General features: G+C 39.6%; 1 protein-coding gene across 6 annotated transcripts; it reads right to left on the bottom strand.

The window, feature by feature from the left end:
* Positions 1-451: 451 nt before the first annotated feature.
* Pomk (protein O-mannose kinase) lies at positions 452-22,803 on the bottom strand. Of its 6 annotated transcripts, none has more exons than XM_040268281.2 (6): positions 22,360-22,803; positions 18,733-18,818; positions 17,750-17,816; positions 15,353-15,449; positions 13,131-13,433; positions 452-4,437 (listed from the first exon to the last, which is right to left on the bottom strand). In XM_040268281.2, the coding sequence occupies exons 5-6, from the start codon at positions 13,410-13,412 to the stop codon at positions 3,667-3,669; spliced, it is 1,053 nt and encodes a 350-aa protein (XP_040124215.1). In that variant the 5' UTR covers positions 13,413-13,433; positions 15,353-15,449; positions 17,750-17,816; positions 18,733-18,818; positions 22,360-22,803; the 3' UTR covers positions 452-3,666. The 6 variants fall into 6 exon arrangements, with proteins under 6 accessions (XP_040124215.1, XP_040124208.1, XP_013216378.1 ...); XM_040268274.2 differs by having other exon boundaries at positions 22,478-22,803; XM_013360924.4 differs by lacking the exon at positions 17,750-17,816.
* Positions 22,804-23,997: the final 1,194 nt, after the last annotated feature.

The raw sequence follows: 23,997 nt of genomic DNA, 5'->3' as shown, positions 1-23,997 counted from the left end.
ACTTCCTCTTTTGATTTTTGCAGTTCTATTGATAATTAATTGTGTCCAAACCCAAACTGAAGATTGAACCATGACAGGCAATGGCCCTGTCTGGCTGTGGCATCATAAAGCATCAGAGAAACTTGGGAAAGAAAAGCACAAATTACTTCCAAATTTTCATGACAGAGATCGGATATATCTGAGTTGTCAGAGATCAGAGCTAGGATAACTTAGATCTTCTAATCCTAGTACAATGTTTTTTCTCTTGAACCATGATGTTTATTTCAGCTTCACTGTCCTATTAAAAACAAATTAGTTTAAAACTGACAGTTTTTCACCAAAATGCTAAAAAAAAAGCCCTCAAATGAAAATACAACATGAATAGGGTAAGAGCAAATAATTAATTCCACATATTAATAGCCTACATCAAGTGAAAGGCTTCTAAAGTGTACATACACAGCATTGTGGAGAATATTTTTAAAATAAGTTTTATTGAGACATAATTCACATACCATAAAATTTGCCCTTTCTTAAAAAACAATTCAGTGGTACTTCATATATTCAAAGTTGTACAAACATCACTACTATGTAATTTCAGAGCATTTTTATCACTACCAAAAAACTCTGTACCTGGTATAAGTCATTCTTCCACCCCAACTCCCTACTACTAGCCTCTAGCAAATACTGTTTCTATGGATTTTCCTATTTTGGACATTTCATATAAATAGAATCATGATAGGCAGTCTTTTGTGAGTAACTTCCTTCATTTAGTATGTTTTCAAGGTCCATCCATATTATAGCATGCATTAGAACTTCATTCCTTTTGTTTTTGTTTTGTAGTACTGGGAATTGAACCCAGGGGCACTGTACCACTCAGTTATATCACTAGATCTTTCTTAGATTTTAAAATTTTGAGACAATGTTTAAGTAATTTATCAAGCTGACCTAACATTTGCAATTCTCCTGCCTCAGTCCCAAGTAGCTAGAAGTATAGGAATGTGCCACCATGCCCAGAACTTCATTAAGGCTGAATAATAATCCATTGTATGGATATACTATATTTTGTTTATTCATTGACTAATGGACATTTGGGTTTTTATTACCTTTTATCGTGTGAATAACTGCACTATGAATATCTATGGACAATGTTGACATGTGCCTTTTGTGTGGATGTATTTATCTCTTGGGTATACATGTGGTATACCCATGCTGGGTCATGTGCTAACTGTATTTTAAACTTTTTGTGGAACTACTAGACTATTTTCCCAAGATCCTGTACCATGCTCTTGTCCCATGAGCAACATTATGAGGACTCTAGTTTCTTCATATCCTCACCAATACTTGATATTATCCCAACAATGGAGTTATTGTAACAAAATTAATCCAGGGTGAAGGGAGTGCCCACTGAGCTTCAGAGTGACATCAGAGAATGTGGGCAAGCATATTCTCTCACCAAGCACAGGCCAATCCACCAGCAATAGGGAACAATATTGATAATACTGCTATCCTACTTTGTGGTGCCTCCTTGACAGCTCAGGGTAGGGCTTCTCAAAATGTAGTCCCCAGACCAGCACCATGAGCTTTACTGGGAACCAGTTATAAATGTTCAAACCTAATGAGTCAGAAGCTATGGGGACCCAGCTTGTGCCTTCTGGTGATTCTGATGCCTTCTTGAGTCAGGCGAAGGCAGAGTCTAATGCAGAACATCTACGATTCTGAACATCAGCTTTAGCCATCTTGTTAGTGATCATTAATACAAACCAAATCCTCAACCCCTACAAATGAGGCTGATAGTGTCATAGGAAAGAACTTTTTGAAGGATTCAGCCATGCAACCCAAGTGGGATGGCTTGATACTGTGCGGTAATGAGGAACACTTGCTGATGTAAAATGCTCACCACAAATTTTGGACGTGGAAAACCTAATAAATAGGAACTTAAAAGCACCTTCTAAAGCCCAGTAACATAGCTATTGCTTGCCTCAATTTTCTTTTCTAAATATTTTTATCCATTCCAAATTACAAAGAGTATGCTATAACAGTTCTTTTTTAAAAAACTCATTGGAGCCAGGTGCAGTGGCACACAACTGTAATCCCAGCAGCTCAGGAGGCTGAGGCAGGAGGATCTTGAGTTCAAAATCAGCCTCAGCTACTTGGTGAGGCCCTAAGTAACTTAGCAAGACTGTCTCAAAATAAAATATTAAAAAAAAAAAAAGATTGGAGATGTGGTCAGTGGTTAAGCTGTATTCAATCCCTGGTATGAAAACACAAACAAACAAAATCTCATTGGAAAGGGGTAACACAAGAAGCTTCATAGAGAATTTAAATGATTCACATTAATGCCATGTGAACAGACCACAAACACTCTGGATACCCCATATGTTAAATCCTTTTTTTTTTTTTTTTTGGTGCTGGGGATCAACCCCAGGACTTCACAAATGCTAGGCATGTGCTCTGTCACTGAGCTATACCCCTAACCCTCAATGCCATTTTTAAATTCTTTTCTTTTTTTTTAAAAAAAAATTAGAGCTTTATGGCTATACATAGTATAACTATAAAGACCTGACAAACTCATACATCATGGAAATTGATTTGAGTTCATGATCCTCCCTTTTCTCTTCCCCTTTTCCCTACCCTCTCCCCTTCTCCTTCTACTGGACTTCCTTTCACTCATCTATTAATTTGTATTTGACTGGTTCTTTATGTACTCTTATCCTTCCCTCCCCTTTCCTTTATTTTACTCTAGATTCCATAAATGAAAGAAAACATTTGACCTTAAGTTTCTGAGTTTGGCTAGTTAACTTAGCATGATATTCTCCATTTCCATCCATTTACTGGCAAATGCCATAATTACATTTTTTTAATGGCTGAGTAGAATTCCATTGTATATACATATATACTATAATTTCTTAATCCATTCGTCTAATGATGGGCATCTGGGTTGATTCCATAATTTAGACATTGTAAATTGTGCTGCTATAAACATTTTTTCTTCAATGCCATTTTTTAAACTATATAGAGAAACCATTATTTGAAGAATCACTGTCTTTTTCATATACTGCCAGTTAAAAATCTTCTGCCTACATATTTCTCGTAAGCTCATAAATTCAGTTATTAGGGGCAATAGAACCTCTTTATAATAAATTACTTCCTTCAAATATGAGTAGATCACTATTTTTCTGCATCTCAGCCAGGAAGCAAATGGCCTCAGAAAGATGAAGCCAGCTTTAAATCAGACCCAGTTGGCTCTTAATTAAAACCTCCATCCAGTTGCCAGGAGAGGTAGAACACATTCAAATGTGCAGATGAAGCCAGGCACTGATGTGCACACCTATAATTCCAGCTACTCCAGAGGCGGAGGCAGGAGGATCTCAAGTTCAAGGCCAGCCTCAGCAATTAACTGAGACCCCGTCTCAAAAACTAAAAAGAGCTGGGGATGTAGCTCAGTGGTAGAGTGCTTGCCTACCATGTGTGAGGCCATGGGTTCATTCCCAGGTACCACAGAAAAAAAATGACCAAAAAAAAAACCCAAAAAAGGCCAAGTGGATATAGGAAAAAAGCCACATAGCTGAATAAACAAACAAACAAACAAAAAACCATAGGGCTTACACAAAAAACCACCATCAGAGTAGAACTGCTATAACTTCCATTCGGTCCTCAAACCCCACCCTTCAATGGCTGCACTGATTTTTATAACATTTCTCTTGTCTGAGACATCACAGTATCTCTGAGTAAATTCAAAACCTTTTGATAAGTATCCAGAATATCCTGAGCAGTGGGTCTTTCTGCAGGATTCTGGCTCTTACAGGCCTTATGAATATCAAACAAATGGAATCGAACCATATCACTACCCTCAACGTGCCCCAAAAGGAAACTGGAAACATCTGGAATCTTCCAGATATCAATCTTCTCATCATATGAGGGCATGAGATCATCATGAAAAGGTATGTCCTCTCCATAAGGCCATAATTGCTCAGGAGCTATAAAATCCCCATGAAGCTCCCTGTGGCCACATTTCACAAATGTCCCAGAGCTGTGGTTCACCAGGGGTAAGGCATCTAAATCATTTGCCACAATGCTGAAGTTACTTGTTAGCAGATACTGAGACAGTGTCTTGGGCAGGTCATTAGAGTCACACATGACCAGCGTGCCCAGGGGGCTGTGGTGCAGGTAGTTAATGACACCAACATAATCCATGGCCAGCTGCAGCCTGTGCTGCCATGTATTCACATTTTGGTACTTTGAAAGGTTTAGTGTTTCTTCCAGGTTACTCAAGGAACCTAAGGGGTGATATTCAGTAAGAATAGTGTTGTCTTCCTCACAATAGCCAAGCAGTGTGACAATGTGTTTGCTTTGTAGAGATTTCAGCATCTGTAGTCCATAGAGGAAATCATCTCTCATTTCCAGACTGGTGAGCCGTGAGAGTGCAACTTTGCGTTCCTTCCACTCAGACAGAAAGACCTGAAACAAAGCCAGAAGAACATCAAACCTAACCCTTCCACCTAAAGTGAGACAAGAAAGAAAAATACTTTCTGTTTAACAAGTGTGGCACAGAAGACAAATGAATGAGACAAGAACCCAGTCTTTGCAGTCCTAGAGTTGCACTTTGTCTAGTTGTAAAGACTCACTATGAACAAACATATAACATGCAAGAAGGTGAACAACAAATTAGTGCATAAAATTTCAGCAGGAGGGACTGACTGTAGTCTGGATGTGAGAGCTAGCTGGAGATGACTCTGGAAGGTTCCTGGAAGTTGGTCTTAGAGGATGGTCAGGACTTGCAGCACACATGTTGGAAAAGGGGAATGCAAGGCCCAGGAGGAGAGGCTGCCTGTGTAAAGACCTGGGGCAGCCAACTGCCTGCCAGTTCCAACTTACTGTAGCACAAAGGGTGCTTTTTGTACTTTATATCTTTTGGTATTTTCCAATTCTTTCAAAACAAACATACATTACTTCTATAATTCAAAAGATTAAGACTCAGAAACACTACATAAAATGGAAGTGGACTAAAGGATCTCAAATATTTCTTTTGGATTTAAGAAGAGAGGGTTTTTAATGGGGAAAAAATAAAAAAACTAACCCTTCACCTTCAAAAGAGAAATCTTTCAAGACCTCAAACCTCCATAAACAAGAAATTTCATTATGGATCTTTTCTATTGGGGGGAAAAAGTCATTTTTACTCTGGCTGCTACATTCAGTAAAACTTTGATGAATTTATAAAATTTTCAAATAAACATACTCCATAGATTTGTATTACCACTGAATTTGATATTTTGACTCTAATAAAAAAATAAAAATAATACTTTGTTAAGATCCATCACTTTTTTTTCTTTCTTTCTTTCTTTCTTTTTTCTTTTTGGTACCAGGGATTAAAGCCAGGGGCACGTAAAAACACTGAGCCACATCCTTAGCCTTTTTTATATTTTATTTGGAGACAGGGTCTCATTGAGTTAACTTAGGGCCTCACTAGGTCGCTGAGTCTGGCTTTGAATTCATAATTCTCCTGCCTTAGCCTCCCGAGCTGCTGGGATTACAGGCCTGCACTTGCCTGGCTAAGATCCATCACTTATTTGGACCTATTGTGCATGGTCATGACTAGTGCTGACAGATGGCTTTGGTAGGTTTTGTTGTTGTTGTTGTTATTGTTTGGTTGTTTTATTTTTTTGTTTTGTAGTACTGGGATGAAACCCAGAGCCTCCCACATACTATGCAAACACTTTAACACTGAGCTAAATCCTCTTGCCTTTTTTTTTTTTTTTTCCTGAGACAGGGTCTCACTAAGTTACCTAGGCTGATCTGAATTTGGTTTCCTGCTACTCATTCTCCCAAGTAACAGGGATTACAGGCATGTGCCATTGTGCCTGGCTTGGTTTTGGTTTTCAAGGCCCATTTTCATACAAAAACAAATTTCACCTTAAGGAAGCTGCTACCTTATGTTCAACAATAAATCATGGAAGAGGCAGACCAGGCCCCAACTGATTTACTCCTGAATCCTCAATTATGTCATATTCATTTTTGTGCCTCAGATAAATTAAAGTTATTTGTTAATAAATATTATTAGTCTTTGGGATGACTCACAGATATCTAAAACCTCTAGTGTTAAAAATATGCAAATCATTTGCCAAAATACATTCTATAATTATATGTAACTAAAAAGAATAAATAAAAAAATTTAAATCTGCAAATCATGGATTTTACGAATCATTTCCTAGCAATCTCTAGTTATTTTTTATCACTTTCTAAAACAATTATATTTGGAGACAACAGCAATGTGTTCATCTTTTATTTAATTGTAAAACTAATCATAAATAGACTTCTTGGTATAAAAAAATCAACTACAGAAAAATATTTTCTTTCTCTCTCTCTCTGTCTTTACTCAGTACTGGGGATTGAACCCAGGGGCACTCTACCACAAAGCTACATCTTCTGCCCTTTTTGTTTTTTTGGTTGCGAGGGGATCTTGCTGAGTTGACAGATATAGGTTCCAAAAACACCCACTCTGAGCATGAATCCACCTAACATAACTAACATGGATGCAGCATCTTAAAGTTTATAAACACTTTCATGTACATCTGCTTTCATTCTCATGATCCACAGGAAACCCTCCAGATGTTTAAATTATCCTCCAACTTGTGATCATTCTGCCTTAGCCTCTCAAATTGCTGAGATTACATATAGGTGCCATGGTGCCTGGGAGCATTTTTCATCTGTATCAGCATTTCTATATATTTACTATAAAAAGTCTGGTCATTGTCCTTCATCCAATTTTTCTATAGGGCTATTTGCCTGTCCCTTATTTATTACTAGGAACTTCTTATATCACCCATGTGATCCTTTAATATAAATGTAAAAGATATAGAACATAGGTCATGTAGTCTTTTCATAAAGCAAAGAATTTAACTGTAGTCAAATGTGTCTTCGTTCATTTAACAATAATTTATGTCAACCAGGTGAGGTGGCACACACATATAATCCCACTGACTTGGGAGGCTGAGTCAAGAGGATCACAAATTCAAAGCCAGGCTCAGCCACTTAGGGATACCCTTAGCAACTTAGTGAGACTCCGTCTTTAAATTTAAAAATAAAACCAGAAAGGTCTGGAGATGTAGCTAGTGGTAAAGAGCACCTCTGAGTTCAATCCCCAGGAAGGAAATGGGAGGGGGGGAGAATTTATGTCAAAGAAAAAAAAACTGGGGTTCTATCTAGCTCAGTGGTAGAACCTAGCATGCCTAGCATGTGGGGGCCCTGGGTTCAGACCCCAGCACTGCTGGAAAAACACTGACATAACTGCAATGATAAAATTTACATTCTACTACAGGAGGTAGGCAATAAAATAAACAGGAAACATATAAAGTATATTATCAGGTGAAATGTGTTTTAGAATAAAACAGGGAAGTGTTTGCAATTTTAAAATAAGGCTCGGGAAGGTCTTGCTGGGTCTGAGCAACAAATTGAAAGAGATAAGGGAATGGGCCATTTTGATATAGGGAAAAACTTCATCCTAGGCAGAAAACATCAGGGCCAGATGTCCTGTAGGGAAGTACAGCCACAGACTCTCAGCACAGAAAGGCTGGGCTGCTAGAGTGGGAAGGGCAAGGCATAAAGGAGTAGGTAAAAGTTTAGTGAAAGGGAGCAGATATTGTAAGGCTTTACTGAAAGAACTTTGCCAGATGGGGTGGCACACACCTGTGATCCCAGCAATTTGGGAGGCTGAGGCAGGAGGACTGCCAAGTACAAGCCCAGCCTCAGCAACTTAGCAAGACCCTGTCTCAAAATAAAAAATAAAAAGGGATGGGGATATGGCACAGTGGTAAAATACCCCTCTGTTTAAAATCCCCAGTAGCAAACAAAATAAATAAATAAATAAAAAGGAGGGGACTTTGGACTCTTACTTTTTCAGAGTGAGAAAGTAATTCACTGGAGGATTTTAAGGGGGAAAAAACAACCCATATTTGACTTATAATTTAATAATCTGGCCTATTGTTTTAACAGACTGAAGGGAGTACAGGGGCCATGAAAGCAGAGACCCTTCTTGTTTTTGTTTGTTTGTTGTGGCACTAGGTATTGAACCCAGGGGTGTTCTACCACTGAGCTACATCAGTCCTTTTCATTTTTTATTTTGAGACAGGGTCTAAGTTACCCAGGCTAGCCTCAAACTTGTGATCCTCCTGCCTCAGGCTCCCAGGTAGCTGAGATTATAAGCATGCACCATCACACCCAGCTTGGGTCTTTCAATGTAATCTTAGGTTTAAAAACCCAAAATGGATGAACCCCCAACTGTTATTCCTAGGGAATAAGACTGAGGACAGAGAGAGCAAGAGGAAGGAAAAGGAAACTTTAACTTTCTACTTTGCCTCCTATTAAATACTTGAATATACTGCTTTTATAATTAAGAAAAAAAGGAATAAAGAAAAAGCAATAGGCCAACCTGCCTACCATAAACAGGTTACTATAGTTTATGGGCAAAGCTACAAATTGCTATAGGTAGAGGATATAATGCCCCTGGCCACTCCAAAAACAAGCAAAAAAAAAAAAAAAAAGTCTGGGGAAGACAAGGGAGTGGCACAGTTTGTATATATTGAGGAAACTATCTGAGATTAAATCAATATTTTATGTACTGAGAATTCAATTAAAGAGTTTTTGTGCTCTGGCCCCCAAAATGTGTCCTAGATACAATAAGGTATGGCTAGATGCTCTGGACCCACCTTCTGTGCTCTCAGGGGACTTACACATTTATAAGAGACACAAACAAAAAAAACAAGATAAATGAGAACGAGAAGATATGGTAAGGGTGGACTTAGGGCCATCAGGGAGGGAATTCTTGTTAGAAAAGTAACAGAACTCTGGGAGTGGTGGCACACATCTCTAATCCCAGCTACTCAGGAGGCTAAGGCAGGAAGATCACAAATTTGAGGTCAGCTTGGGCAGCTTATTAAGAACCCCTCTCAAAGTAGAAAGGGTGGGAATGTGACTCACTGGCAGAGCATCACTGAGTCCAATGCCTATCTCCAGTACTGGGCTGGGGAGTGGCAGAGCTTCAGGCAGAGAAAGACCCATAAGAAAGGGCTTGGTTTAAACAAGGAACAAAGGAAAGGCTACAAGACAAGGAGTGAGAATCCTGGTAGGAGTTCTGGGAGGGAGGAAAGATCCACAGCAGGGAGGGTGGAGCAAGAGGGATAATTAAAAGGTTAATTTTTTTTTCCCCAAGGGACAACAGGAAGCCACCAAATGGGTTTTAAGGAAGAAAAATGGCATGATCCAATATGTCTAGAAGACAACTGTATATAGGAGTCGGCAAAAACGTAGCAGGGAGACTGTTAGATGGCAAGAGGGGAGTCTGTGGACAGATTCTGTTGAGCACACTGGGACATGTTCTGAAAATAGAACTGACACGACCTGGTCCCTCAATAAGAGAAGTTTCCCTAGAGTGCTGGTGATTTGAAGACACACTGGAAGAGGATGAAAGAGTGAGAGCAAGGGAGGTGGAAATAGAGTTAGAGCAGCTTTCTATGATGGAAGTAGAGAAAGGACAGGAGCTACAGAGGGCTGGGGAATCAAGGGAACAGGACTTTGTTTTTTAAAGAGAGTATGTTTGTATACCAATAGTAATGATGTTCAGAGTGGGAAGGCTGACAATGGAATTAGGAATGAGAGCTGAGCTGCTGGTTTATAGATCTGGTGGAAGTAGAATGAAGATATTCCCTTTGGATGGTTTCTGGTTTCATATCTCATAAAACAAGATCATTGGATAAGGCAAAGGATGGGAATGTTTGAGGAAAAACTTCTCAGAGATTGGGAATGAAATTTCCAAGGATAGTTCTCTGTGCTTACCTGAAGTTTGTCATGGTGCATTTAAATTACGTGATTGTGGGATTTCTCTCTTACTCCAGTACAGTTGCTCAAGTCCAAGAGCAGAGTTGGGTTTAAGCAGCCAGGCATGATAGAGACAGATGTAATGGAGTTGTTCCAATTCTTTGTAAAAGAATGATGAAAATAAAAACCCGTGGAATCTCTGCTAGGGAAATCAGGAGGTGTCATAAAGTAAAAAAGCATGAGATGGATACTCTGAAATTCTCCATGGAATTGAGGAACTACTGGATCAAGAGAGTTAGAAGAGGAGGTGGAGGTCAGAATGAAATGTCAAGAATTTTGACTTTAGAAATCCCACTGAAGGGGATGAGATTGAGATGTAGTTCAGTCATAAAGCACTTGCCTAGCATGCATGAGGCCCTGGATTCAACCTGCAGACTGTAAAAAAAGAAAGAAATTCCTACTGAAAAACCTGTTCCTTCCATATGGAGAGGAGGTGGGGCATTGAGATGGAATGGAATTGAGTTACCCACAGCTATTCCAATAAGTGACTATATTCAGGATACTAATACTCTCCTCTGTGCCAAACTGCACAGATCCTGAGGCTCTGACAGGGGAGAAGGCAGACAAGGCTCCTGACCAACACTATTAATACCCAAGTGTTCAAAATATTTTGTCCTGAAGGAGGGAAGTGTCAGCTAAAGAAAAACCCAACAAAAGAATATAATGGCATTTTGTTTACACTTTACTTTTATTTTGAAACAAGGTCAAAATAAAGTTAGCTTTTAAGTTACAATCTTCCTGCCTCAGCCTCCTGAGTAGCTGGGATTACAGGGGTGTGCCATCATGCCTGGATAGTCACATTTCACTTTAATAAAATGATAGTGCTTAGGCTTCTTAGCCATAATACTAAATTTCATATTTGGATGAACATGATTTGTGGCTCCCTAAAATTATATCTGTCTATCTACAAATGATAATAATTGCCATCATCAAAATCATATTCCCTGGGAGGAAAGAAGCAATTCCAACAAATTCCAAAAATGCTCTGAACAATTACAACCACAGACACAACACATTCAAGGTCACCTCTTAGTATGTACATTTTCCCTCCAGTACTGGGGATGAACCCATGGCCTCATGCATGCTAGCACTCTACCACTGAGCTACATCCATTTTGTGACAGAATCTTCCTAAGCTGCAGGGGCTGGCCTCAAACTTGTGATGCTCCTGTCTCAACATCCCAAGTAACTGGGATTACAAGCATACACCACTATACCAGCTTTCAAGGACATCTCTTTGAAGAAGATAGAAATGAGCTGGTTTTATGTCCTCTTTTCTATCTATATCCCTTCTTTGGTGATTTTTTCCACATTCTAATACTTTCAAATGCATATAAATAATATTGAGTCTCAAATTTATATTCTCTCAGACCTCATCCATAATGCTGGGCTTGCACATCTAACTACTCACACCCCCACCTGGATGTCTCACACCAGAATTAACATGTCCATCTCAGACACATAGAATCTCTTCATTCTCTCATACCCCACATCCAGTCAATTAGAAAATCCTATTGTTAATACCTTGAAAATATGTCCAGAATCTACTGATTTCTATTTCTGTTACTAACACACTTGTTAAGCCATAACCATCCCTCACATGCAAAAAAGCCTAACCAGTCTTCCACCTTTGCCACCTTTCATCCACTCTTCACATAGCAGCTAAGATAATCCCTTTACAAAATAAATTTCTCTACTAAAATTTTTCCAGTGGTTCTCAAAATTCTGTGAAGCCTGGCATAACCTGGTTCCCAATTTGACCCTTCTCAGACCTCACGGACTTCTTTTTCTCTTCCTGCTCTCTGGTCACACTAGGTTCCTTCCTGCTCCTTGAACAACCAGGAATGTTCCCTGCACAGAGGAATGGGGCCTCTTCCCCAGAGGCCCACACTCTCATCATGGTCTCCCATTGCTCTGGCCAATGTCCTCTCCTAAAGACCTAGAATGACAAGCACCTCATTTCTTTTCCTGTTTTGTCTTCTTAACACATCATAATGTAACTTTCTTATTTCTCTTAGTATCTGACTTTCCAAATAAAAAAGAAATCAGTGTCTTTGTTTCTTTCACCACTCTACCCATGGCACCTACAATGAAGAAAGTACTTTCTATAAATTCCTTCCCCTTCTCCCTAACTCCTTCCTTTAAGATGCCTCCATCTATATTCAGGAGGAAACCATGGCATCCTCATTAGCCATTTATCAAACTGCAGCTTTGTAGGTGCGTTTCCTGATCTCTCCCTGCCTTTTGCTTGTTGCAAATTCACAAAGAACCTTTCTTCGTTCAACAATCTTTAATTGTCTTCTAAAGCCACTGACTGCATACTGGTAGACTCAGCTTCCACAGAAATGACAACCATATAGAGTGTAGCATACACTGGTTATCAATGGGACAAAGATCTTGGAGTTTCTTATGAAAACTGAATTGACTCCTTGATGTCTCTTTCAAATAAAAGAAAATTTTAAAAATCAATAATACCGAGCTGGGGTTGTGGCTCAACCGTAGAGCTCTCGACTAGCACATGAGAGGCCCTGGGTTCGATCCTCAGCATCACATAAAAACAAACAAAGTAAAGGTATTGTGTCTTAACTATAACTTTAAAAAAATCAGTAATACCATCATGGTTTAAAAATCAAGAAAAAACTGCTCATAATTCCCCTTTTGTCTTACACAATTTCTGCCACTTTTGCATTTTTCCACAAAAATATTTAATTTTGCAGTTGAAAATAACACACTACACAATTCTAAATCTTCCTTTTTTTTAACTTATTTTCTTTTTCTTTTTTCATTACTGAAATGATTTTTTAAAAATTTATTCTAATTTCTTAAGATTTTCTTCCTGTTGCTACATGAGTAATCCTAACTACATTTAAATAGCTATAGAATATTCCATCAAGTGGTTGGACCATAATTTAACTAATTGTTCTCCTAAAATTGTTGGTCCTAGTTTTCCACGAGTATAGTACTCCTTTATGCATTTAGCTTTTTTCCTTCCTTCAGATTCTTTTCTTCTTTTAAAATTAAAATCCCAGATATGAGATTATTGGGCTCAAAGACAGATATAAAGAGCCTTTATGGATCTTTAAGACAGGATCTCCTATGTGGCCCAGACTAGCCTCGAATTCCTGAGCTTAAGTGATCCTTCTGACTCAACCTCCCAAGTGCTAGGACTAGAGGCAGGTGCCACTACATCCACTTCCTTTTATGGGTCTTAGCCCAGAAAGCCAAATTGTTCTCCCAAAGAGCTGACACAAGTGATAATGCAGAAGAAAACCATGTACTCACTCTCTTCACGGCTCCTTCCCCAACACGCTTCAACTGTCTTACTTCTGTCCTCAGCTCCTCACAGGACAGCCAGGGTGAACAGTTTTTCATCTGCCCCATTTTGAAGTAACCATATGGACAAGATCTAGGGTCCTTGGTGGAATGTTGAGGGGATATGAAAAATCGGTCGAAGCAGAGGTAAAGGACCACATTCATAAGGGCCATGGCGAGCAGCAGCCCAACAACACGAGGGACTTCTCTGTGGGTCAGACCTTTCCTGCTCTCCTGGGCTTTCCTTTCCATGTTGTTATCCTGTATCAGTTCCTGCAATATAACAAGAGACAAGAAGCAATAACACTTTCAGCTATAATTTCCATGAAGTGTTTTGATGACACTGGCCTGAAGGTAGCTACACTCTCTCATGCCTCCCCACTCGTAGGTCCTATAAGTTTTGGAGTCACATGAGGAGCAAGAGAGGAACTGAACATTAGGCTTATATTAACCACTCAATTTCAGCTTTTCCCGCACCCCCATACTCATTATTCTTTTTCTAAATTTTTTGGCAACAGGGATTAAACTCAGGGGCACTTAACCTCTAATTCACAACCCTACCCCCGACCCTTTTAAATTTTGAGACAGGCTCTTGCTAAGTTGCTGAGGCTGGTTTTGAACTTGCAATCCTCCTGCCTCAGCCTCACAAGTTGATGGGATTATAGGCATGTGCCGCCTGGCTCATTATTCTTTATTAAATTAAAATTTGGATTCATCTAGATTATGCAGAATGGGAGGTGTCTGCCTTTGACTCTGTCTTACAGCACTTTGCACTAAGTAGATATGCATTAATATTTAGTAAAATAAAAGCAGTGGTGCTGGGGCAGAAGATGGACAAAGGGGTACATTAGTAGGTCGGGCCCACTTGAACCCAGCTAAGAAACTGGGATGTTCCTTGGAAGGTACTCAAAAGCCCTTGAGAAGGTGGAGCTGTAACTCAGTGGCAGAGCACTCACCTAACATGTGCAAGGCCTAGGTTTCAACCCTGGCAGGGCGGGGGGGGGGGAGTTCATGGTTTATTTTTTCATTTGTGTTTCTACTGATTGAACCCAGTGTAGTGGGTATGCTATATGAGTACTCTACCACTGTGTTACACCCCCAGCCCAAACTGTGAACATTTTATATACATTTTTAATTGTAGATGAACACAATATCTTTATTTTTTAATTTTTATATGGTGCTGAGGATCGAACCCAGTGCCACATGTGTGCCAGGTGAGCACTATACCACTGAGCCACAACCACAACCCCCAAACTCTGAACATGCCAAATTGTTTTCCCAAAGAGCTGATATGAAAGGTGAGTCTGGGATGTTCCTTGGAAGGTACTTAGAGGCTTGGAGACCAGTTAGGAGGACCTGGAAATGATCTGAGATAAGAATCAAAAAATTAAGGATAGAGTAGGGACGAAGAGCAGGAGAAGAAGATTAACATTAAATTGGGATGAGAGGTGGGAGGGAAAGGGAGAGAGAAGGGAAATTGCAGGGAAAGGGAAGGTGATCCTCAGGGTTATACAAAATTACATACAAGAGGAAGTGAGGGGTAAGGGAAGAATAATACAAGTGGAATAAATGTTTTACAGCAGAGGTGGTCGAGAGAGAAGAGGGGAGGGGAGGGGAGGGGGGATAGTAGAGGATAGGATAGAGAGCAGAATTCATCAGACACTAGAATGGCAATGTGTAAATCAATGGAAATGTAACTGATGTAACTGATGTGATTCAGCAATCTGTATACGGGGTAAAAATGGAAGTTCATAACCCTTTTGAACCAAATTGTGAAATATGATATATCAAGAAAGATGTAATGTTTTGAATGACCAACAATAAAAAAAAAGAATCAAAAAATTTATGAGCTAGAATAAGGGTGGTAAGATTAGAAAAAGAACTCAGGTGACAGTGGCAATAAGTAACCCTGAGAAGGGATGGACTCCAGCAATGGAGCCACTATAGGGTCTGTGTTGGAGGGGTCCAGATGGGGAACAGGCCTGGGGAAAGACAATGAGCAGAGTGCTTGTCACTCAGGATGTTGGGGGCAAAGGCTATGTATGAAGCAGAGTAGAGGACCATCAGTACAACAGTAAAGCCATATTACTATGTGTCAGCTGAATATAGGCACTGGGATGCCCAGAGATACTAGTGATAGAATTGCCTTGTGTGCTACTTGTGCCAGATACAACTATGACATGAAACTTTACCTTCCAGGAGCATCTTCCTTCTCCCAGCTAGGTCTCCATCCAGTTGTCTGTGTCAAACAGTGTTCTGGTTGGTCTCAGGGACTGGTTTGAAAGTCCTCTTCCATAAAGTACCAAAAAAGGAGGTTTGTTAAAGAAAAATTGCAACTCTGTACACAGACAAGTCACAGCAGTCCAAATGATTCATTCTTCTTTCCTAGAGGCCCTCCTAGTGACCAGATGTCTCTTGGACTTTCAAGCTCCAGGAGCTACAGGGAAAGCCTTGGACAACCTGGCCAGCATCACCAAAACCCTGTCAGCCTATGTGGGTGCAGACCCCCTCATTTCCTCACCAGTCTCTATTTGGTTCCAATCTGCTTTTTCCACCATATTAAGTAATGTCCACTGGCCCATCTCTGCACTGAGCACTTGAAATACACGAGTGAATTAAACAGACATGGTTCCTATCCTCTTAGAGCTTAATGAAAAAATCAGGCAGGAAAGACAGATAATAAATAGATAAATAAAATTCATCATTATCCTGTGATGAGGATTCAAGGATAGAGAACAAATGGTTGAAGAATCCAAGAAGAGCTTTTTGAAGATATAACATTCATATCAAGCCCAGAGGCCTGAGAGGAGCCAGCCGGAAGACAGCTCTTTCGTACCTTGTCCTTAAGGAAGTAAAATCTACCTTCCAACAGGCATATGAAAAATGCTCAATTCCATTTGTCTTGAAGGCAAATGCAAAAAAAAAAAAAAAAGAATTATGAAATACATCTAGGATGGTTACAATAAAAATAAATCGAGCAATAAGAAATGTTTGTGAGGTTAAAGAAAAACTGTAGTCCTCATATATTGCTGGTGGGAATGTAAAATGTAGCCACGGTGGCAAATAATGTAGCATAATATAGTATTTCTTTTTTTCTTTTTCTTTTTTGGTAATGGGACTTGAACCCAGCGATGCTTAACCACTAAGCCATATCCCTAGCCCCTTTTTATTTTTTATTTGAGACAGGGTCTCACTAAGTTACTTAGAGCATTGCTAAGTTGCTGAGGCTGGCTTTGAGCTTGCAATCCTCCTGCCTCAGCCTTCCCAGCTATGCTACTATGCCTAGCACAATACAGCATTTCTATTTCAAACATATTTACCATATCACCCAATAATTCCATTGCTCAGAATATACTTATATGAATTGAAAACATACATCAAATGTTTATATTTGTACACAAATGTTTATTGTAGCATCATTTATTTATTTTAAATATCTTTATTTCAGTTATTTAGTTTTATGTGGTGCTGAGGATCGAACCCATGGTCTCACACATGCGAAGCGAGCATTCTACCACTGAGCTACAACCCCAGCCCAAGTAGCATTATTTATAACAGACAAAGAATAGAAATGACTCCAATTAGTTAATAAATGGATAAACAAAATGTATCACATTCATAAATAGATTATTATCCAGCCATAAAAAGGAATAAAGCACTATTACTGCTCAAACAGGGATGAACCTTAAAGACATTATGGTCAATGAAAGAGGCCAGACACAAAAAGCCACATGTTGTATGATTTCATTTATATGAAATGTCCAGAATAGGCAATTCCATGTAGACAGAAAACAGAAACGTGATTGCACAGAGTTTGGGGGGCAAGGAGATGAGGAATGGCTACTAATTAACATGGGATTTCATTTTAGATAAAAAATTCTGGATTTAGTGGTGATAGGTGCACAATCTTATAAATATGTGCTTTAAAAAATCAAGGAATTGTACACTTTTAAATGACAACTTTTATAGTATCTAAATTATGTTTCAATTGAAAAAGATAAAATAACAAACTGTACTTCTGATCTTTTTCCCTAATCTATTCTTTCTGTGCTGTTCACAAGCTCTGTGAATGATTACTCCATCCTTCTATTTCCTAGCCAGTGACGCTGTAGGAGGGACCAGCACATAAGTACTGCTTTTTCTAATCTGGGAATTTTTAAATAATTTATTCTTCTATAATTTGAATATATTTATTTATATATATATATATATACATATATATATATACACACACATATACATAATTTTTAAATATTTTTTAGTTGCAGATGGATACAATATCTTTATTTTATTTATTCTTATGTGGTGCTGAAGATCAAACTCAGTACTTCACACATGCAAGGTAAGCGCTCTACCACTGAGCTACAACCCTAGCCCATAAATATATATATTTTCTTAATTGGCAAAGGAAAACGCTGCTTGCTTAGCCTTGCTGTCATTAAAGACGCCCAGGAAACCCTGACTATGGAACCACTTCTGTTTCACTCTACACCTTCCCTCTCCTGGACATAATGCCAGCTGCTTGCTCACCCCACTACCTCAGCCTTCCCAAGTGCGCCTGTCTATGGTCAGGATGATCATTTGCTTACCTTTCTCATAAAGCTTCCAGGCCCACATCTTTCTCTCTGGTCCATTCCCTCATATCACCTTCAGGATCTTCAATTGAAATTATAACTTTTACTACTAATGTCTTAGTCTCTACAGCTGATTCTTGGAAGGTACACATAAAGAAATAGATAAAATGGCTGCAGTCTTTTTTACAATAATTAAGTGACCAAGTGTTTCTCAACTTAGACCTCAGGTCCAGGAGCAGCAAACTTCTTTTTATAAAGTAACAAATGGTAAATATTTAGGCTTAGCAGCTATAAGTCAAAGTCTAGCAATAAACCTATCACTGTGATTTGCAGTAAACTGAGAGGTGGTACAAGGTAACATCTGGTCCTATATTGTCTCTGTCACAATTATTCAACTCTGTCACCAGAGTGTGAAAACAGCTCCAAACAATATAACAAATGTGTGTGGCTCTGTTCCAGTAAGATTCATTTATGGACACTGGAATCTAAATTTCATATATTTTTCATGTATCATGAAATATTATTCCTTATTAGATCCCAACCACCCCCACAATACTTAAAAAAATAAAGCATTCTTAGCTATTAGGCTATATAAAAACAGGCCAGAGCTGGCCAATTGCAACATCAGGTGATATTCCTTTGGCCAAGGTCATCTCATCCACATCTGTGGCTTCAGTGGCTCTCTAAATATTTATGATTTCTAAGTCTATATTGCATCCCTGAATTTTCTCCTAAACACTTTACTTAATAGGTTCTTCAAGGTCTGGGATGACAACAGCTGACTCCAGAGACTCTTTCCTGTCCTCACCATGCCCCTTCTCTAGGGTTTCTACTCTGGACACACAACCTACCCACTCACTAAGTCATGAACCAGGGTGACTTGAAACCAACCAATCAGCACACATAGCCAATTCTATCACCCAAACCTCTTCAAATCTGTTCATATTTGCCCTTCCTTGCCACCTCTGCCCTGGTATTAAGTCATCAATATCTCTTACCTGAACTTCTGCAAGAGTTTCCTGCATGGTCTCCCCCTTCTTTCTCTTTTCCAATCCATTCTCCACAGAGCAGATAGGGTCTTTTCCTTTAATAAAATGTTCCAAGAGAAAAATAAAAAGTAAAACTGTGCATATCTATTTGGCTTTGTCAATTTACAATGTATATTTGTTTCCAATATTTTGTTTTGTTTTTGATATTGGGAAATAAACCCAGGGCTCTCAGAGGCTTAAGCACACATTCTACAACTGAGCCCAAACTTTGTGAAAGAAATAAAATAGTGTATATACATTTAAAACCACTCTGAAACCTGTCCAGTTTGAGTCACTCCATCCCAAGCAGCTGTCACTATCCTCACATTGGTATGTATCAGCAATTCTCAAACTGTGGGCCCTGGACCTGTCTGTAGTAGCACCTCACTGGGAACTTGAGAGAATGCAAATTCTTAGGTATTTACCACAGAAACAAATTCTGTTTTAGTAAGTTCCTCTAGGTGATCTGGACGCATGCTAACGTTTCAGAACCACTGGTGTATGCAATCCTCTCACATGCTTTCTATTTTCACAAGATTGAACCCATAAGCAATAACACATTTTCAAGCTTTATACAGTGGTTGTGTACTTGTATTATCCATTTGCAACTAATGATGTTTTTTAAACTCAACAATGGTTCTGAGATTTATTTATGTACATGAAATGCCAGTTCACCTTTTTTTGGTACTGGGGATTGAGCCTAGGGGCACTTTACCACCAACTTACATCCCCAGACCTTTTTGAGATAGGGTCTCAAAGTTGCTTAGGGCCTTGCTAAATTGCTGAGGCTGGCTTTGAACTTGTAATCCTCCTGCTTCCCCCACACACACACAAGATGCTGGGATTACAGGTGTGAGCCACTGAATCTTGCCAGTTCACTATTTTTTTAAAAAATAATAATAATAACTTTATTTTTTTGTCTTCATACATGTACTTTGGATACTATTTTTTTAATATATTTACTTTATTTATTTTTATGTGGTGCTGAGGATCAAACCCAGGGCCTCACATGTGTGAGGCAAGCACTCTACTACTGAATTATAACTCTATTCCCTTCTAGTTCACTATTTTTAATCATCTGACCACACTATAAGTTTTTTATTTTTCAAAAGCTATACATATATAAATACTGAGAAATACTAAATATCATAGACATCTACGTTGCTGAGTTATACTCTTGAACAACTCCCGAGAGCTATGGGGATGGTCACACAATGATCATTAAAGACAGAGTCCTAGTCCCTACCTGCCCTGGCAGTTTTAGTGAAACAAGTTTGGAACACATCTCCTTAGATATATGTGCAAGAGTTGCTTTCTGACAGATATAATGATTCTTCCAAATCACATATTTAATTTCTTCTGGATTAAAAACATTCAACAGCTCCTATTTGTACTCAGGAAAAAGTTCAAACTTTCAGAAGATTCCCTGAGAGGTTGGGGATGTAGCTCAGTAGTTAGAACTGAGTTTCTTCACCAGCCTTCTAACCCCATCCACCTCTCCAGACCCTTCCCTGCCCTACACTCCAGCTCAAAAGCACCCTTTGGGGCTGCACCTCCAGGTTTGGCTCATCTGTTCCTGTTAGACTGTTCTATAGAGGTCTGCCTGCCTGCTCTGTTCCCCACATGTCCTTCAGCACCTGGCACACAGCAGACACTAGATAAGAAAGCATGACTGCTAAACACAGTTGACTTCACCATCTTCATGAATTCACTGTTTTCTCCCACCTGTTTTCATGCTCATTAACTCTGTTCTTTGTCTCTTTATGGTATCTGCCTTCTAATGTCTCTTACCCACCACCTCTTTCCATTTTTTTAATTCTTTCAACTTTCAAGTTCTCCTTTATCTGTAACCTTCCACTGATCCTACCTTGTCACTAAGGATGGCTTCAGGTTTTATGGGGCTTGAAGCTTATATAATTTTGGGAAGGAAAGGATAAGAAAAGAACATGTAAGCCAGTGGCACACATCTGTAATTCTAGCTACTCAGGAGGTTGAGGCAGAAAGATTCCAAGTTCAAGACCACCCTGGGCAACTTAGCAAGATCCTGTCTCAAAATAAAATTTAAAAAGAAAGGGTTACAGATGCAGCTCATTGGTAAAGCACTTGCCTAGGATGCACAAAGCCCTGGGTTTGATTTCAGTACTTCCCCAAAATAAAAAACAAGAATAAAAAAAAAATCACAATTATGAGTTTAAAACTGCTGGACCTCCTTGCCAGGGATTTGTGCAAATGAAGAATCTAGACTATAAATTCACATCTGCTTATCATTCTCTAGCACCTGGTATCTTGCTCTCTACACTTTCTTCATTTTCACTCTTCTATGGTTTGGATACCCTTTCCCCAAAGACCAAGTTGGTCACCAGCCTGTGGCACTATTGCAAGTGGTTCAACGAACGTTGAAGAGGCAGAGCCTAATGAAAGGAAGTTAAGTCATTCGGGGAAATAACCTTGGAGGGCATTTTGGCCCTGGGTCCTTTCCTGTGTCTTTTTGCTTCCTGGATGCCATTGAGATAAAGAACTTTCTTCCACCACTTGCTCCCACCATGATGTACTGCCTTACCACAGGCCAAAGCAATAGGGCCAACCCCTGATAGACTGAAATTTCCAAAATGGTGAGCCAAACTAAATCTTTACTCTTCTTGTATTGATTTAAATCAAGTATTTGTTACAGCAGTGGAAAGCTGACACACTCAAAAACTACCAACATCAGATACAAAATTCTATAACTCTCGATCTCTGATCACTATTGTACCTTTGACATTACTCAGCACACTGTTAATGCATTTCTCGTTGCCTCTGTATTTTATATGCATCAATAGCCTTTTAATTATCCCTAAGGCCTCACACTCTGAATTCTTCCTCAAAAACACTCATCCAAAAATTCAAATGACTTTTACACAGTGTCAACTTCAACCAATTCTGTGATGTAGATATAATTCGTGTTGTTATTCCTAACTTACAGATAAAGAACTGATTCAAAGGTGAAGTGACTTCTCCAAGGTCATTAAACTATACAAGTTTTGGCCTCAAACCCACATTTTTCCTTTAAACCCTGCAACGTTCAAGGGCTGAACTGAATTGAACCCACTATGATCACTGGGATGGGGGTGTGTGTGACACTGAGACTGACAGTTTATTAAAGAAGGTTTTAGCCCATCTCAATATCTGATTGGCTTTTTAATTTTAAAAGTATATTTCTAGAGCAGGCTGCCTAGAGCTTAGAATGAGGTAGTGTGGCATAAGAATTTTGTCCTAGAAATAAAACAAACAAACAAAACACTAAGATTTACTGGTCCTGAAAAATACCTTGCACATTAAGGAATAAGGAATGTGGGAGTCAGTTGGGTAGGAAATATTTAGGAACTATTTAATTAAATACAAAGGATTTCTGTCACTGATAAAATCTTGATAATTAGGGGAGGTGACAGATGGGATCCACTGCTGTAGAGGCACAGCTTAATTTTAACCAATTTACAGAACATTTTATACAATTCTAGAAGTGACAGATTAGTGTCAACCAATACAATGTAGAGCAGAACCCAATTTTCCGGTAAAACACAAGGTACATTAACTATTTTAAATATTCTGGATGCTTACTTAGCGTTTGGGTTCCATTGTAAAGGTAATGGGAGGAAAATACAAAATTACTAAGTAGCTAAATTTTGCTTTAAAAAAAAAAAAAGGAAAAGAAAAGAAAAGCAGCATATGGTCTCACTTCACACAGCTCTGGCAGAAACGAACCCGTACATAACAAGCGCCAGATGGAAGGACTGATGTCTGCCTGTCACGGGCGGAGTCCTCCGGCCTTCAGCAGCGGGGTGAAAGGCGATGCGGGCCGGTACAGCCCAGCAGGTGAGGCACACCTCGGAGCGGGCGGCCCGAGGCTGTACTGAGTCCGAGCCTGTCCACCCGGAGCCTGGGCCCGAGGCGCTGGCCAGCCAGGTGCGGCCCGGCACAAAACAGAGCCTCCTTCCCGACTTTCCGGGGACTCACGCCAGCAAAACGCAGCGCCTCTCGCCCTCGCGCACGCAGCCTACTGCGCCGGCGCGGCCGGAAGCAGCCCTGGAAAGGCGAACACGAGGCTGCCCTCTAGTGTCCACTGTTCACCATGCACCCAGAGGCCTGACCCAGCGGAGCAAAACCTGAGTTTAAGCCCAGCCTAGGTGCTTTTCTTACATCCGAACTTGTGAGCATGTGCTGACCCAGTCTGGTCTTAGCATGATGCTGGTTCCTGTGAGATCTAGACTCACAGGGCTGGGGCCATGGGTCAGTGGTAGAGCGCTCGCCTAGCACATGTGAGGAACTGGGTTCAATCCTCAGCACCACATAAAAATAAATAAATAAAATAAAGGTCTTGTGTCATCTACAACTTAAAAAAAAAAAATCTACATTCACTGTAAAGCGGTAGTTCCAAAGTCTGGTTCTCAGATCAGCAGCACCGGCACATTATATGAACTACAGATTCTTTGCCCCATCCTAGGTCAGGCCTCTGGGCAATTCTGATGCCAATGGAATTTGAGAATCACTGGTGTAAAGGACACTGTGGGCTGTGGGGATTCCCCCAGAGAGCAGTAAAGCTGAGCTTCACACATTCAAAGACCAGCAGATAACAATTTAAGCAAGCCTAAAGATTTGGAGAAAGTAGAAAAGCCTCAACACACCATACCAATATTGGCACTTGGTGGGAAAATGATAGGGGTAAGGAATAAGTTGCAACATTGAAAATGAGACATAGAGTGATGTAACTTTTTATTTAAGTTAGAAATGTCATCTAGCCAGGTGCAGTGGCACACACCTATAATCCCAGTGATTCTAGGCTGAGGCAGGAAAATTACAGGATGGAAGCGAGCCTCAGAAACCTCAGCAAGACTTCAGAGATCCTCAGCAACTTAGCAAGACCCTGTCTCTAAAAAATAAAAAAGAGCTGGGGATGTAACCCACTGGTAAACTTCCCTAGGTTTAATTCCCACCATCCTCCCCAACAAAAGTAGTACCCTCATACTGACCCGTTTTCCAAGTTGGAAACTAAGAGAATAACAGAATGTGAGTTTAAAAGAACTGAACCTGTACTAAAAGTCTATACAATGAATATTAAAACTACAATCCTTTGGGGCTGGGGTTATGGCTCAATGGTAGAGCGCTTGTCTAGCATGTATGAGGCACTGGGTTCGGTTCTCAGCACCGCATATAAATAAGTGAATAAAATAAAGGTCCATCAACATCTAAAAAATTTAA

The sequence above is a fragment of the Ictidomys tridecemlineatus genome, chromosome 14, assembly GCF_052094955.1.
Source record: "Ictidomys tridecemlineatus isolate mIctTri1 chromosome 14, mIctTri1.hap1, whole genome shotgun sequence".
Classification (NCBI taxonomy): domain Eukaryota; kingdom Metazoa; phylum Chordata; class Mammalia; order Rodentia; family Sciuridae; genus Ictidomys; species Ictidomys tridecemlineatus.
Note: the sequence above shows the minus strand (reverse complement) of the source record. Positions and strands in the feature narration are given on the sequence as shown.

What these genes read in the sequence shown, in the direction of transcription:
- Pomk (XM_040268281.2), bottom strand. Translation starts at nt 13,412, where the DNA reads ATGGAAAGGAAAGCCCAGGAGAGCAGGAAAGGTCTGACCCACAGAGAA. An exon ending in GGGAAGGAGCCGTGAAGAGA is followed by an intron (nt 4,438 to 13,130) that starts GTGAGTACATGG and finishes GCTTTGTTTCAG; the next exon opens with GTCTTTCTGTCTGAGTGGAA.